General features: G+C 36.0%; 2 protein-coding genes across 3 annotated transcripts; one reads left to right on the top strand and one right to left on the bottom strand.

The window, feature by feature from the left end:
- Positions 1-339: 339 nt before the first annotated feature.
- On the top strand, positions 340-8,414 carry LOC136808611 (type-1 angiotensin II receptor B-like). 2 transcript variants are annotated; one of them, XM_067065153.1, is made up of 2 exons: positions 340-397; positions 7,134-8,414. In XM_067065153.1, exon 2 carries the CDS (start codon positions 7,235-7,237, stop codon positions 8,258-8,260), a length of 1,026 nt encoding a protein of 341 aa, XP_066921254.1. In that variant the 5' UTR covers positions 340-397; positions 7,134-7,234; the 3' UTR covers positions 8,261-8,414. The 2 variants fall into 2 exon arrangements, with proteins under 2 accessions (XP_066921254.1, XP_066921261.1); XM_067065160.1 differs by having other exon boundaries at positions 345-382.
- A 1,751-nt stretch (positions 8,415-10,165) lies between these two features.
- On the bottom strand, positions 10,166-11,590 carry LOC136808707 (tetracycline resistance protein, class H-like). The gene has a single exon (XM_067065251.1). The coding sequence runs from the start codon at positions 11,588-11,590 to the stop codon at positions 10,166-10,168; it is 1,425 nt and encodes a 474-aa protein (XP_066921352.1).
- Positions 11,591-13,670: the final 2,080 nt, after the last annotated feature.

Raw genomic sequence — 13,670 nt, 5'->3', positions numbered from 1 at the left:
TTATTTTAATTACATCTATAGAGCTCATCTACTTTCAAACCCAGTTATTCCTTTTTTATCCTATCATATTCGTATTGAAACGATTATCTTTATTGGACAAGGATCATATTTTAAATGAACTTTTCCTGGGCTTTTTTCTACTTAGCTTCCACTTATCAACAAACCGTTTCATTTTCACCCTTTTTAATTCTTATAAATGGATTTCCTAGTATCTCTGTCTGTACCTTGTATTTTAATCTTCATTTTCTTCTCTTCTTTTCTACAGTATATATTATTTTGATTAAAATTTCAAAAAAAGGTTGATTGCTTTTACAGGTAGGATACGCTGAAAAGTTGTTTTTCGGTTTTGGTTGGGGACTGGTCACAAGTTCAGCTCTACAAGGTGAGCAAAGTTAAGGTAATTGTTATTATTTTTGCAATTTTTTAGTACTTAACCTAAGATCTACCGGGTGCACCAAAAAAAAAAGTATACAGGTTTGTCGAGATATTAGGAGCTTCAGGATTTAAATTTTTTGTTCATTCTTTTTTTATCGTATAGAGGATGCTCTAACTTGAATTTTGAGCTATCATACATTAAATTTGAAAAAGTAGTTCGAAAGTTATTTCCAAAAAACTGAAAGTTCCTAAAGTGAAGATGAAGAACGCCTGTAGATTATTTTGAGAAAGTATATCGGGTCTGGTTACCATTTTGAGATTCTTTACCAAGTATTATACATTGACTTCTTTCTTTCAAAAATTTTGCTTATCAGTCAAACTATCAAAAAATGAAGGATTTGTGCTGTGGCTATTTTGAAAATATAACAAAACTAATTTTGTACTCAATCTCTGAAACACTCTTTGCACCGTTTTATTGGGCGTCAGCTCTTTCTAAGTTCGCTTCGTCTGTCAAAGTACCGTAAGTTGATCTAGTGTCGACGTCCCTCTTCTAATTCCGACACCCTACTTTAGAGATAGGAATAGTAAAAAGGTCGGAGTCACTGATGGACAAAACATTTATTCCTCCCAGCAAAAAAATTAGTTTCCGTTAGCGATTTCGATCTTCTTTTTTTAAATCTCTAAAAAGGGTGTCGGAATTAGATGAGGGATGTCGACATTAGACCAACTCAAGGTACTCAGAATTTTCTATTTTCGCTGAAATGTTTTCATTTCAATATTGGGTCTATTTGTTTCACTTACTATAAATGCTGTAGATGCTAGCTGCTAAAAGTGCTATGAAATTCCATGAAAACTTTGAAAATGATAGCAAATATTGCAAGTTTTTTTGTCTGCCATCTTTATGATCCCTGGTTGTACTTTAAATTTTAAAAAGTAACTTTCAATCAATTGTTTATTCACGGCTGTGTGACCACTATCCCGCCATTATGAAAATAACTGCTATTTTGATTTCAGAAATAGACCTGTGCGTGGAGCCAGCTACAGTTTCAGCTCTTCACTTCTCTAATTTCATTGGTTTAAAATCGGCAATCAGGCTAATAAAATATCATCCAGTCTGATTTTAGGTGCAATTTTTACTGTGAAGAAATTGCGATTTTGCTTTGCTTGCAGAAGGTTGAAGTTTTTACTATTTTTGCTGATAGGGAGTTTGCATGTTTATTTACAAGAAGTGCTACAGTTTTGGACAGAAAAAATTTAAATAAGTGCACTTATAGTAAATATAGCAAAAATAGTGGCCCATTGAGTGAACTTTTGGAAAGATAGCCGTCAGCATTGCAAAAATCTCTACCATTTTGACAGTTTCTAATGGAAATTCGTGGAAATTGCTAACTAAAGAAAAAAGAGCCTAAATAAACCAGTTTTTGGAAAATTATTTTATGTGGTTCAAAAGAACTTCTTCCCGTCTGCCGTAGACGACAGGAGGTTTTTATTATTGAATATTAATATTAAGGAAACATTCAATACGCACAGCTTCCTGTTGTATGTGGCGGAAGGGAAGGAGACCCACATTACATAGATTCAACGGCATTTTATAAATTGAACGACATTACAGAATTTTAAGTATAAGGATTTTACTCGACAATTCTCCTACACGTTTTTTTTTTAAGAAACTAATTTTACCAAGCAGCCTCAATGTTTCTTAAGAAATCAGCCTTTTGAGCCTTAAATGTTTCTTACATTTTTCTAAACTTTTTAACATAATCAGCCTCATGGAAGGCTGGGTTGGAAGGTTCTTAAAAGAAACCGAATTAAAAAATCTTATTTTCTCATTCTCAGCCTCAGCATGTTTCTTAGATATTTCTTAGTTTTTAGGCATTCTGAGCCTCATGTTTCTTAAAAGTGTGTTTCTTAAAAAAAAAACGTGTATGTTACTTCGTAGAAAAATGATTACAAAATAGTTTTTACTTGACGTCAACTAGTTAAGACATAAAAATGCAGCTTCACAAAAAATAAAAACTTGCAATGGAAAATCTTATAAAAAACACTTAAAAAGCTGCTTTTTCCAACAAATTCAACTACTACAACCAACTAGTTGACCAAATGGCATCGGCTACATCATCCGTAAGGCCAAAACAATCTACTGCTTCTAAGAAAATCTCAATGAAAGAAGATATCATTATATGCACCGAAAATCGATGTGTTGACGACAGGGATTCAGATTCGCTAACCTGTGGAAAATGTAAGAGATCCATTCACTACAGATGTTGTATGCTTCCTGCATTCCATATTCAAACACTGAAAGCCAACAGAACCCAGAAATACATTTGTATCAACTGCGTTGAAGTTGAACCCAAGCTGCTCGAACTGGTCCCCAAGAAGGAAAAGGCTCAACCATCGCTTCAAACGCAAAATGAAATTAAACGCCTTCGCAGAGAAATCGACGCATGCGAAGGAATTATAAAAAGTAGTCGTGACTTTGAGGATCACCTTAAGAAACAGCTTGAAGATAAGGACGCAGATCTCCAACTCTTGAAAAATGATTTGAAAGCTGACCCCGGCCTGCATACACTCGAGTTTGCTGAAAAGAAATTCGAACGAAAGCTTGACGAATTCAAGGACAGTATCCTGTCAACAATAAAGAACGAATGCCAACAAGCTATGAAATCGTATTCAGAAGCCACAAAATCTGGTCTCCCTCAACAACCGACGAGTGACACGAGCGGAATCAAACTTGCTATTAAACAAGCCAGAGACGAAGAGATCGCTCTTGAGATGGAGAAGAGGAGAAGAGCCACGAACATCATCGTTCACGGAATAAAAGAAGAAGAACAGGTATGCGATAATAGTGACAAAAATAATCATACTAGGGACTGTGAATGGGGCTGATCAATTAGTTAAGGATTTACATGTTTCTTCTAAGATCAAAAAAATATTTAGAATAGGTAAGAAACCAAATCGTCCACTGTTAATTTGCCTCGATAGTGAAGATGATAAACTTAAGATCATGGGAAATCTCCCATCACTTAAAGGTAACGATACTTATAAAGGCATAAGTATCACAGAAGATCTATGTAGGTCCCAACGTGAAAAGTATAAAGAGCTATCACAACAGGCGAAAGACCTAAATGATGACCTAGAAACCGATGAATTTATTTATCGGGTTCGAGGATCGTCAAAAAAAACGGCTTCGACATAAAGAAGGTGTACAACAAAACACAAAAACGATACAACAACCCTATCAATCAATAAAACCGATCGATAACGATAACGACAGCTTGAATGAAAACCCACCTAACAAAAACGATTCAAAAAACACAACCACAACAATTAGTGAACTTACTATCATCTACACAAATGCAGACCAAATGACATCTAAGAAGAAAAACGAACTTTTAAAGCACGTTGCTGCTGAACAACCTCATATAATTGCGATCACCGAAGTCAACACCAAACGGATCTCTGAGAGAAAAGATCAAGACTACTCAATTGAGAATTATTCTACACCATATAAAACTAACATAGGAATACAAAAAAAGAGAGAGGAATCATCATTCTAGTCCACAAATTTTTTCTATTGATCACCTCATCCTACAAATACAAACGAAAGTTGAATTTGAAGAGACTTGTCTATTAGAAATTGCAATGGAGAACAAAGACACCATGTTACTCGGATGCCTTTATAGAAGCCCGACAAAAACTGAAATAAATATCTTCGATGAAAATAACAAGAACATGAATAAGCTCATAAAAGATCTCTGCCTAAATCCGAAATACACTCATATATGTCTTATAGGTGACTTTAACTATAAGAAAATCGATTGGGTCCATTGGTCCTCACCTTGTGAAGAAGATAGCGACGAGGAGAAATTCCTTGATGCTTTAAGAGACTGTTTTTTATACCAACATGTCCTTGAGCCGACACGGCGACGAGGCACCGACAAACCATCAATACTCGATCTCATCCTTACAGGGGAAGAAAATCAAATTTCCGAGATAAAATACCTTGCCCCACTCCATCTCAGTGATCACAGTGTCCTCTCCTTTAAATTCTATGGTTATTTCACAATTAAAAATGAGCTTGATAGATATCAATACAGCAAAGCCAACTACCAGTTTATGAGATCTCATCTAAGCCATATCAATTGGTCTATCGAATTCATCCAAAATTCGATTGAATTAGATGTGAATGAGAGTTGGGACCTATTCCTAAAACAAATGATCGAGCTCCGAAACCTCTATGTGCCACTTACCCACAATAAGAACAACCTGTCAAATCAAAGAAGGAAAGGGAAGCATCCCTTAGATCCAAAAATTTGTCAGATAATTAAAGAGAAACGTAAGGCGCATAGAAAATGGATCATCTCACTTCAAAATGACGACACTGAGAGACGTAGAAGGGAGTACGTAAGATGGCGCAACGCCGCTAATAGTGCCCTGACTCGCTCCAAGAGAGAGTTCGAAAAAAAGATCAGCGAACAATCAAAAACAAATCCAAAAAGATTCTGGAAATATGTACGCAGCAATCTGAAAGCAAGAACGGGAATACATCCTCTCCTCGAAAACCCTAATAATGAAAATTCGATCAAATATGATGATAAAAGTAAAGCCAACATACTCCAGAGCCAATTCTGTAGTGTCTTTACACGTGAGCCACTTGAACAACTCCCTGAATTCCATTCCAGGACAGATAAAGAAGTAGAGATAAATATACTAACTGAAACTATTAAAAAGGAGCTCAAGGCGTTAAATCCAAACAAATCCATGGGGCCAGATGAACTTCACCCAAGGATGCTCAAGGAGCTCGCTGAATATATTGCAGAACCGCTCTTCCTTATAATGACAAAATCTCTCAACCAAAGTTGTCTCCCAAACGACTGGAAGCATGCTAATGTATCACCTGTTTACAAAAAAGGAAACAAAAATATAGCTGAAAACTACCGTCCGATTAGCCTGATATCCATTGTGTGTCGAATGATGGAAAAGATTCTTAAAACACATATTATGTCACATCTAGAGCAAGAGAAACTGCTTTCTAACAAGCAACATGGTTTTATCAATCGCCGATCAACAGTAACACAACTGCTAAACTATCTAGATGTGTGTACCGAAGACATTGCTAACGGCAAAGCTGTTGACGCAGTATACTTTGACTTTGCAAAGGCATTCGACTCAGTTCCCCACCAAAGGCTCTTAATCAAATTAGAAGCCTACGGAATAAGAAATAAGTTGCTTGAATGGATCAGATACTTCCTGAAGGATCGATTTCAGATAGTTAAAGTAAATGGAGCTGAATCCGAAAAACAATTAGTTCTTAGTGGAGTTCCCCAAGGTAGTGTCCTAGGGCCTACCCTTTTTGTTCTATACATCAACGATTTACCAGACTCAATTAAATCACAACTCTTTCTATTTGCTGACGACACTAAACTTGTCAATAAAGTAGAATCAATTGAAGATGCACTTATAATCCAGGAGGACATCGATCGACTACAGCAGTGGTCAGATACGTGGCTTTTAAAATTTCATCCCGACAAATGTCATGTACTAACGTTAGGTAAGCCGAATATAATTAAACATGTACATCAATACACACTCGGAGGAAATTTACTGAAACATGTACAATTCGAAAAGGATCTCGGAGTTATCTTTGACCAAAATCTATCATTCGACCAACATATATCAAACCAAGTAAAAAAGGCAAACTCAATGGCTGGTCTAATTAGAAGAACCTTCACGTATCTCACTCCTGAATTATTCCGTAAACTTTACATAACATTTGTCAGGCCCCACCTAGAATATGCACAAGTCATTTGGTCACCAAAACTAAAAAAACACAAAAAACTTATAGAAGGTGTTCAGCGGCGCGCTACAAAAACGGTTGAAACATGTGGACGACTATGTTTATGAAAGCAGACTACAAAGAATTGGAATCCCAAGTCTAAAATATAGGCGTGCGGTAAGTGATATGGTTGAGATCTTTAAACATTTAAATCACTATGAAAAATCGTGTGTTCCTAAGAAATTTAACCAACGAATAAGACCAATGAGAACACATAATTCTGAACTGGTAAGAATTTTCGGGAACGATGGTGTCCGTGGACCCCAGAGCAACTCCCTTTACTATCGGGGCATTCAACAGTGGAATAGCCTACCTGAAAAAGTAGTTAAATCATCTACAATACAAGAGTTTAAAGAAAACCTCAGTCTAGCTTGGAAAGAGAAAATGTTTGAGTATGATTGAAATTGTCACTATTGTTGCATATCTGTTTGAAGTTAACCTTTGTAATAAACCAAACCAATGTATGAGCGATTTATAGAGGCCCATGTGCTTGCACGGTGGCCTGGAAATCTGTAAAACATTATTATTATTATTAAAATTATTTTTTTACATTTACGAATTACGATTTTATTTTCAAAGAATAGACTTTATGAGCAAATTTTTTCACCTTTTGGCCTTTTCGTAAATTCCCTTTTACTTGATGAACATTGAGAAGCTGGATTTATGGAAAAGGGAGATGTGTTCACGACACCTGTCAGCACTTCTTGTTTTTTTTTTGCGTCTTGCTCATAGTATCTCAAGGGAGCTGATTTTGACAGAGCAGTAGGAAAGTTCAATTTGGCGATGAAATGATTTTTGGAGAGGTAGCTATTTTTTAATTTTGGCGAAAACTAATTGTCAAAATCAGTTAAAATTTGTTTTCGTCAAAATGAGATCTTTCATCTGCTCGCTTTTTAATGAATTGTTATTTTATATTTTTCAGATTCAAACCGATCTAAACAAGCTTCTGACCGCATATAATACTGTCTTCAACACAGCCAAACTATCGCTCTTATTATTGATCGATCAATCGAAGTATCAGCCATGGAAGTGACAGGTGTTTTATCGTTACTCGTTATGGTTCCTATGATAGTCATAGGACCTATATCCAATTTCGTAACCGCCCACTACTTCTTATTCAAATCCAAACAAAAAAGTGTATATTTCCTGTTCTTAGTACATTTAGCTTTTGTTGATATGATAGCCTGCATTCTGATCCCGATTTTATTCATCCCGCAAGTAATAATGGATGGACAATGGTTTTTTGGTGATTTAGCCTGTAAATATCTATTCCATATTCCCATCACACTAACAGCCTATAATTCGTGTTGGATTTTATTTGGAATCATTGTTGATCGCTACCGAGCGATCGTACACCCTTTGGCCGCGCGGTTCACACGGAAGAAAATTCATGCGTATTGTGCTCTAGTATGGATTTGCAGCTTTGCGCAGGTTATCCCGCAACACATGACGGATCGTGTCGAAATTATCAATAATAAAACGTTATGCGCTGAAACTGAACATGACTCACTTTCGCGTGAAACTGAATTAGCTCTGGTACTTGTTAATTCTCTGGCTCAATGTGTAGTGCCTGTCTCACTGACTATCCTTTTCTTTTACCGTATACACAAAAGCCTTCATACGTCCACACTCATATCAGGAACAATGAAGCGCCGTTTCTATCGGAATAGACGTGTTTTACGTTTGGTGCGCCGAACTTTCCTTATCTACTTGTCGACTCTCACTCTTAGTAATATCGGAACAATAATTAGAACAGTAATTCGTTTATATCACTTAGATGTTTGGGAAGAGTACCTATGGATACAAGATGTGACGTCATTCATGGTTCATCTCATCTTCCTTAATTGTGTAATTAACTGTTTTATCTATGCGGGTACCATACGCACGTATCGCACGTACATATCACGTTTGTTCCCTTTCTTGAACCTCAAAAAACGTTTACGCATGCGTAAGAAATCGTATCGTTTGAGTCGTTTAGATAGTTTCGTTGTTCAAGGGATTTTGATGAGTCATAATTTGTTTGATGATTCCGATGGTGAACTGGATTAACCGGAACGAGAAAAATCGGGATTATTGAGTTAATTTTGATTAGGGATAATTCCAATGGATTAATAACCGAATCGGGAAAATTTTGAATTGAATTATTCGAACCGCTAGATTTTCACACTTATAGATTTCTATTTATAAAGAATATTAAAGTTCATTTATGCACCTTAAAGGAAGAAAATTTGGACGGGAAAAGAATTTGGCGGATTTGTTTCCCGCCAAATTTAATTTTTCCGTCATCCACCAAATTAAATTCTCGCCAAATTTAAGTTACTCTATTTATTCCCCCAAATGTGTGCTATTTCAGGCTTTAAAACAGGTTTTTCCTTTTTTTAATGGTGTTTTTTGGACAAAAATGTCCTTCGTCCGCCAAATTAAAATTTTTCAAGTTGACCGCCAAATTAAATTCCCTCTGAAAAAACTTATTCGGCCATCCGCGAAATTAAATTCCGGCCAAAATTTCTTCCTTTAATGTAGGTCGTATCCCCCACGGGGAGGGGACGGGGGGCTTTAAACTACTCTAAAAATAATTTATACAAAATACTAAATGTAAAACCTGAAATTACCCAAAGGGTCTAAAAGATGAGATAAATCTAATCTAACCAAGAGAAAAAAATGTTGTCTCCTGTTAAAAAAGCTGTCGATTCAATTTGTTCAAGTCCATTCGCCTCCAAAGGGGTAAAATCGATTTTGCTTCATTTTCTTTTCTGTTTATCTCTGAAAAAGTTTTGAAATACTTTAGGCGTACAAACTTTCGCGAGCAGAAACTTTCGCGATGTTCGCGAATTTTCGCCCTTTTCGCGAAAGTAAATGTTTTTAAAAATTCTAGGAAGGGCCATTCGCGAAAGTTTATGCTCGCGAAAATTTCTTGACAAAATAGAAAATCTGTAAAACTTTAAAATTTGAATAAAATGTAACTTTTATGACACTTTTTAGCCTGCTAAAATACTAATAAGTCAAAGGACAAATGTCTCAAGCCAAATTAAAGAAATATTTGTCCCTCTAAGTCATTTTTTCATGTCAAAATTCTCAATTTTACGTCTTGATTCGCGAAAGTTTATGCTTGCGAAAAATAAATTCGCGAAAGTAAATATCGTGAATTTCGCGATTTTTCGTCCTCGCGAAAGTTTCTGCTCGCAAAATTTTGTACGCCTAAAGTAGTTAAAATCTTTGAAAATAATTTTCAGACATGTCAATCTTATGGAATCATGGACAGTGTAAATAGGAGGACTTTATTTTGAATCAATCAAAAGTGATTAAGTGTGGTACATAGATCACCATATTGAGTTTGAGAGAACTTAATGAATTCCTAAAATACGATATTGGACATATACAACTAATTAAATAATTGATTAAAATTATCTAAAAATGAAGAAATTGAATAATTACGAGTATCTGCAGACCAAAGAGACTTTTTGAATTCTGGTCAAAAGTCTTATGTATCTTATAAATTTTGGTTTGGTATAAATTTCTATTCTACATTAGAAGAGGCATTTTGTTGAATGGACCAATTTGTCAATTTAGTAGAATTTATTTTACGGTTAAAGATTACAGTTGAGACTCTAATAACTCGACCACGCACGGGGAACACATGGCGGCCAAAGTAAAAAAGTCGTCAAAATTATTGAAAATTTTTTGTTCCATTCGAAAGAGCATGAAAAACTGATAAAGAAAAAGGTCATAACTTATATCTGAAAATGAATATATCAGGAGAAAATTCGAAAATTTTTGGCAATGTGTGGGATGAAGCATGTTGCATTGCACCAACACAAAAAAATTTCTCGTGTCCCCAAGCCTTAATTATTTTTTTTTCACGAATCTAATTCATGAAGCTGGTATTAGCGTGATGCTTTTAATTTTTAATTCTCAATAAAAATAAATAAAATTCATTATATTTATATTGAAAAATTATAAATTGTCTAAAGTAATTAACTCTATAACTTGTGGATGTTGGAATCGTTTTCTCCGCCATATCAATAAAACCATAACAACACCAGTGATCACCAGGTACCCAGCGCATATATAATGGAGATAATGGAAAGAAAAAGCTGCCGTTAGAAGACCTATAACAGCTCCCGTCCGTGAGAACGATAAGCGGACACTCTCAGAGAAGGCTTGGATGCTTGATGGAATCATCCTAGACATGGTATTAATCAAAAACACTTCCTCCATTAAGACAACGATTGCAAACCAGAACGCATATCCAATCCATAACAAAATACTAACCGTCGAACCGGGTCTGTATATTTCCATGACCGCATACATCACCTGAATACATCCTAAACACAAAACACAGACCATAGCTGCATAAACCAATACTTTCTCACTCACCGGATTGAACACGACGAAAAGTAAAAATCCAGCAGCAGCAACACCATATCCAACGTTTATGATATTGATTTCCAAGATTCCCCATTTCTGAAATTCGATTACAGCCATCGGTTGCCAGATATCGTAACAAACCATGCAATGCATGAAAAACAGTGAAAAGAACAGAATCAGAACAATATCAGCAGATCTAAAAAAGATTGCAAGTGTTTTTAACACTCCTATCTTTTTCACCATTTCTTCGCTACCATTTTGATTATTCTCAACTAATGGCATTCCTTCCTTTTCTTCTACGTCATCCAATCGCGTTTCTTCAAATTTTTCATCAGTCAATGACGTGTCTTCTTTAATTCCACTGCGCATGCGTGTTTCCTTCATGTCATACTCTTTAGACAGGTTACTTACTCCAAACGTTGCAAGTAATTGAACAAAGATGAACATAAAAGTTAAAATTAAACCCGATCCGTTAGCGTTCCCGATTTGAATTCCGAGAAACTTAAAATCAGCTTTAATAAATGCGAAATTGATAACAGGGCCTATAATGAATCCAATTGCAAATGACATTCCCATGGCAGAGAATTGCGGTAAAAGCTCTTCTTCTGGATACGATCTAGTCAGCTCTGACGTCATAATGGCACGTAATGAACCACCTCCACCCGAGATGAGCCGCCCTGCAAATAAATTCCACGCTGAATAAGGGATGGTGTACAAAATGTTACCAATGATAATGAGAACATTCCCAACGAAGAACATGGTGTGTAGATTGCGATATTTGTCGAATAAATGTCCAAAAATTAAAGACATGGTGATCTGGGACAGAATAAAGATGGCGGATATAGCACTGTAGAATTCATCCACGTATTTCGTCTTAATGACATCTTTCAAGTACACGTACAGTGTGACGAAGGTTAAAGCGTACTCCATTCCCAGTGCAATAGATTGAATGTAAAATATTTTTGAAGTCCGTTTTCGACGCTTTTCCCAACCCTTGTAATCGAGCGTCATTTTGGTTTTATTTGATTTTGTGATCTTTACTCTATGATGAAATATGAAGAAAAACTGATTTCAAGAAATAAAAGTCATCTTCAAAATTATCTTTGATAATATGAAAATAATCTTTAGTTTTTTCTTCTCTCTCTAAAACAGAAGTTTGGCTAAAATTCAATCATCTGGCGAGTACTTTAGTCGTAGAAACTTTCGCGGGCAGAAACTTTTTTCACGATTTTCGTGAATTCTGGATTTTTTTGTGAAAGTATATACTTAAGTATAAGCGGATAAATTTTGGCAAGTAAAAGATCAACCGTTTTTATCAGATTCAAGTAGTAATATTTCTCATTTTTCAGCCATTTTTCATTTTAAAATTCTTGTTTTTTATCCAACGATTTGCGAAAGTTCATGCTGGCGAAAAATATTTTTTCCTAAAATTCGCGAAAGTAAATGTTGTAAATTTTCGCAATTTTTCGACGTTGCAAAAATTTCTGCTCGCGAAAGTTTGTACACCTAAAGTAACCGGATTCCATACATACCTCTACTCTATTTGCTGCATTGATTCCTCCCTCGTGGAATTATTAAAAACAATGAAAAAACAACAGATTGATTATTACAGATTTCTCATTCTCAAACCTTACCGCAGTATAAATTATAGTTCAATCCCCCCCTACCATTTAATGGTTTTACATAGAATTTTAGTTGCATTTTTCATTAAAAAGCACTTATTATCCGAGATTCAAACTTTTCTACTTTAGTTAATTACTCGGTTAATTACATGTCGTTGTGACGTTGAAGTTGCGAGAAAGATGCAAAAATATGCTATTTCTAAAAAAATTTAATATTGACCCAGTGGCGTGGTGGGAAAATTTCTCTGGGGTGGCCAAGGCAAACATGGCGCCCTTTTTAAAGGTTTTTTGTTTTTTGGTGCTGCTCTAAATTTATGAACACAAAAAAGAGAGTGTGCGAGCGAAGCGAGCCAGAAATTTTGAGTTTTTGAGGTGATGAGGGGCGCCATTTTTGTTTTTTCATTTGTCAATCTTTCGATATGGGCGCCTGAAAAATCCTTCTTGACGCCCCTTATTTTTGGGCGCCCCTTCTCAAAAGGGCTCCGCTGGGAGGGCCTGGCCCCCCTGCCACCACGGGGAAGCTCGCAATGTATGGACCAGCGAAATCGTCGGATTTTCAAATGCACGTCACATTCAAATTGGACGGTGTTTTTTTACAGACAGTGTATAACCCATAACATAACACAATGTAATGTAATGTAACATCATTCGCTGATGTGAAAAAAGCGTTATCAATTTAACGCATAATCTATGTCAAGTGCCAATTAGAATGCCGGAAAACAGTGCTGATTTCAATGTTTTCCGGTGCTTTTCTTTAGTTTTTCCCTCCCGTATGAGACATGGTGTATGAGTGAAAGGCGTATTTCCGATGATTTCAGTGTTTTCCTAGGTCTTCCAGCGTTTTTTCTTAGTTTTTCTGTATGCGTATTGCCACAAGACATGTCTTGGGCGGAAGCATATCACTAATTTCAATGTTTTTCTAGGTCTTCCAGTGTCTTTCCTTAGTTTTTCTGTATAGAGAGTGCTTCAGCGAGGAAGACTATCATAAGACATGCTATAAGGCCAAGGCATATTATTGATTTCGACGTTTTTCTAGGTATTCCAGTGTCTTTCCTTAGTTTTTCTGTATAGAGAGTGCTTCAGCGAGGACGACTATTGACATGCTATAAGGCCAAGGCATAATATCGATTTCACTGTTTTTCTAAGTATTCCAGTGTCTTTCCTTAGTTTTTCTGTATAGAGAGCGCTTCAGCGAGGAAGACTATCATAAGACATGCTATAAGGCCAAGGTATATTATTGATTTCGACGTTTTTCTAGGTATTCCAGTGTCTTTCCTTAGTTTTTCTGTATAGAGAGTGCTTCAGCGAGAACGACTATTGACATGCTATAAGGCCAAGGCATAATATTGATTTCACTGTTTTTCTAGGTCTTCCAGTGTCTTTCCTTAGTTTTTCTGTATAGAGAGCGCTTCAGCGAGGAAGACTATCATAAGACATGCTATAAGGCCAAGGCATATTATTGATTTCAC

The sequence above is a fragment of the Clytia hemisphaerica genome, unplaced genomic scaffold (assembly GCF_902728285.1).
Source record: "Clytia hemisphaerica strain Z4C2 unplaced genomic scaffold, Clytia hemisphaerica genome assembly, whole genome shotgun sequence".
Classification (NCBI taxonomy): domain Eukaryota; kingdom Metazoa; phylum Cnidaria; class Hydrozoa; order Leptothecata; family Clytiidae; genus Clytia; species Clytia hemisphaerica.
Note: the sequence above shows the minus strand (reverse complement) of the source record. Positions and strands in the feature narration are given on the sequence as shown.

Excerpts from the sequence above, each read along its gene's own strand:
- LOC136808611 (XM_067065153.1), top strand. The coding sequence starts at position 7,235 with ATGGAAGTGACAGGTGTTTTATCGTTACTCGTTATGGTTCCTATGATA.
- LOC136808707 (XM_067065251.1), bottom strand. The coding sequence starts at position 11,590 with ATGACGCTCGATTACAAGGGTTGGGAAAAGCGTCGAAAACGGACTTCA.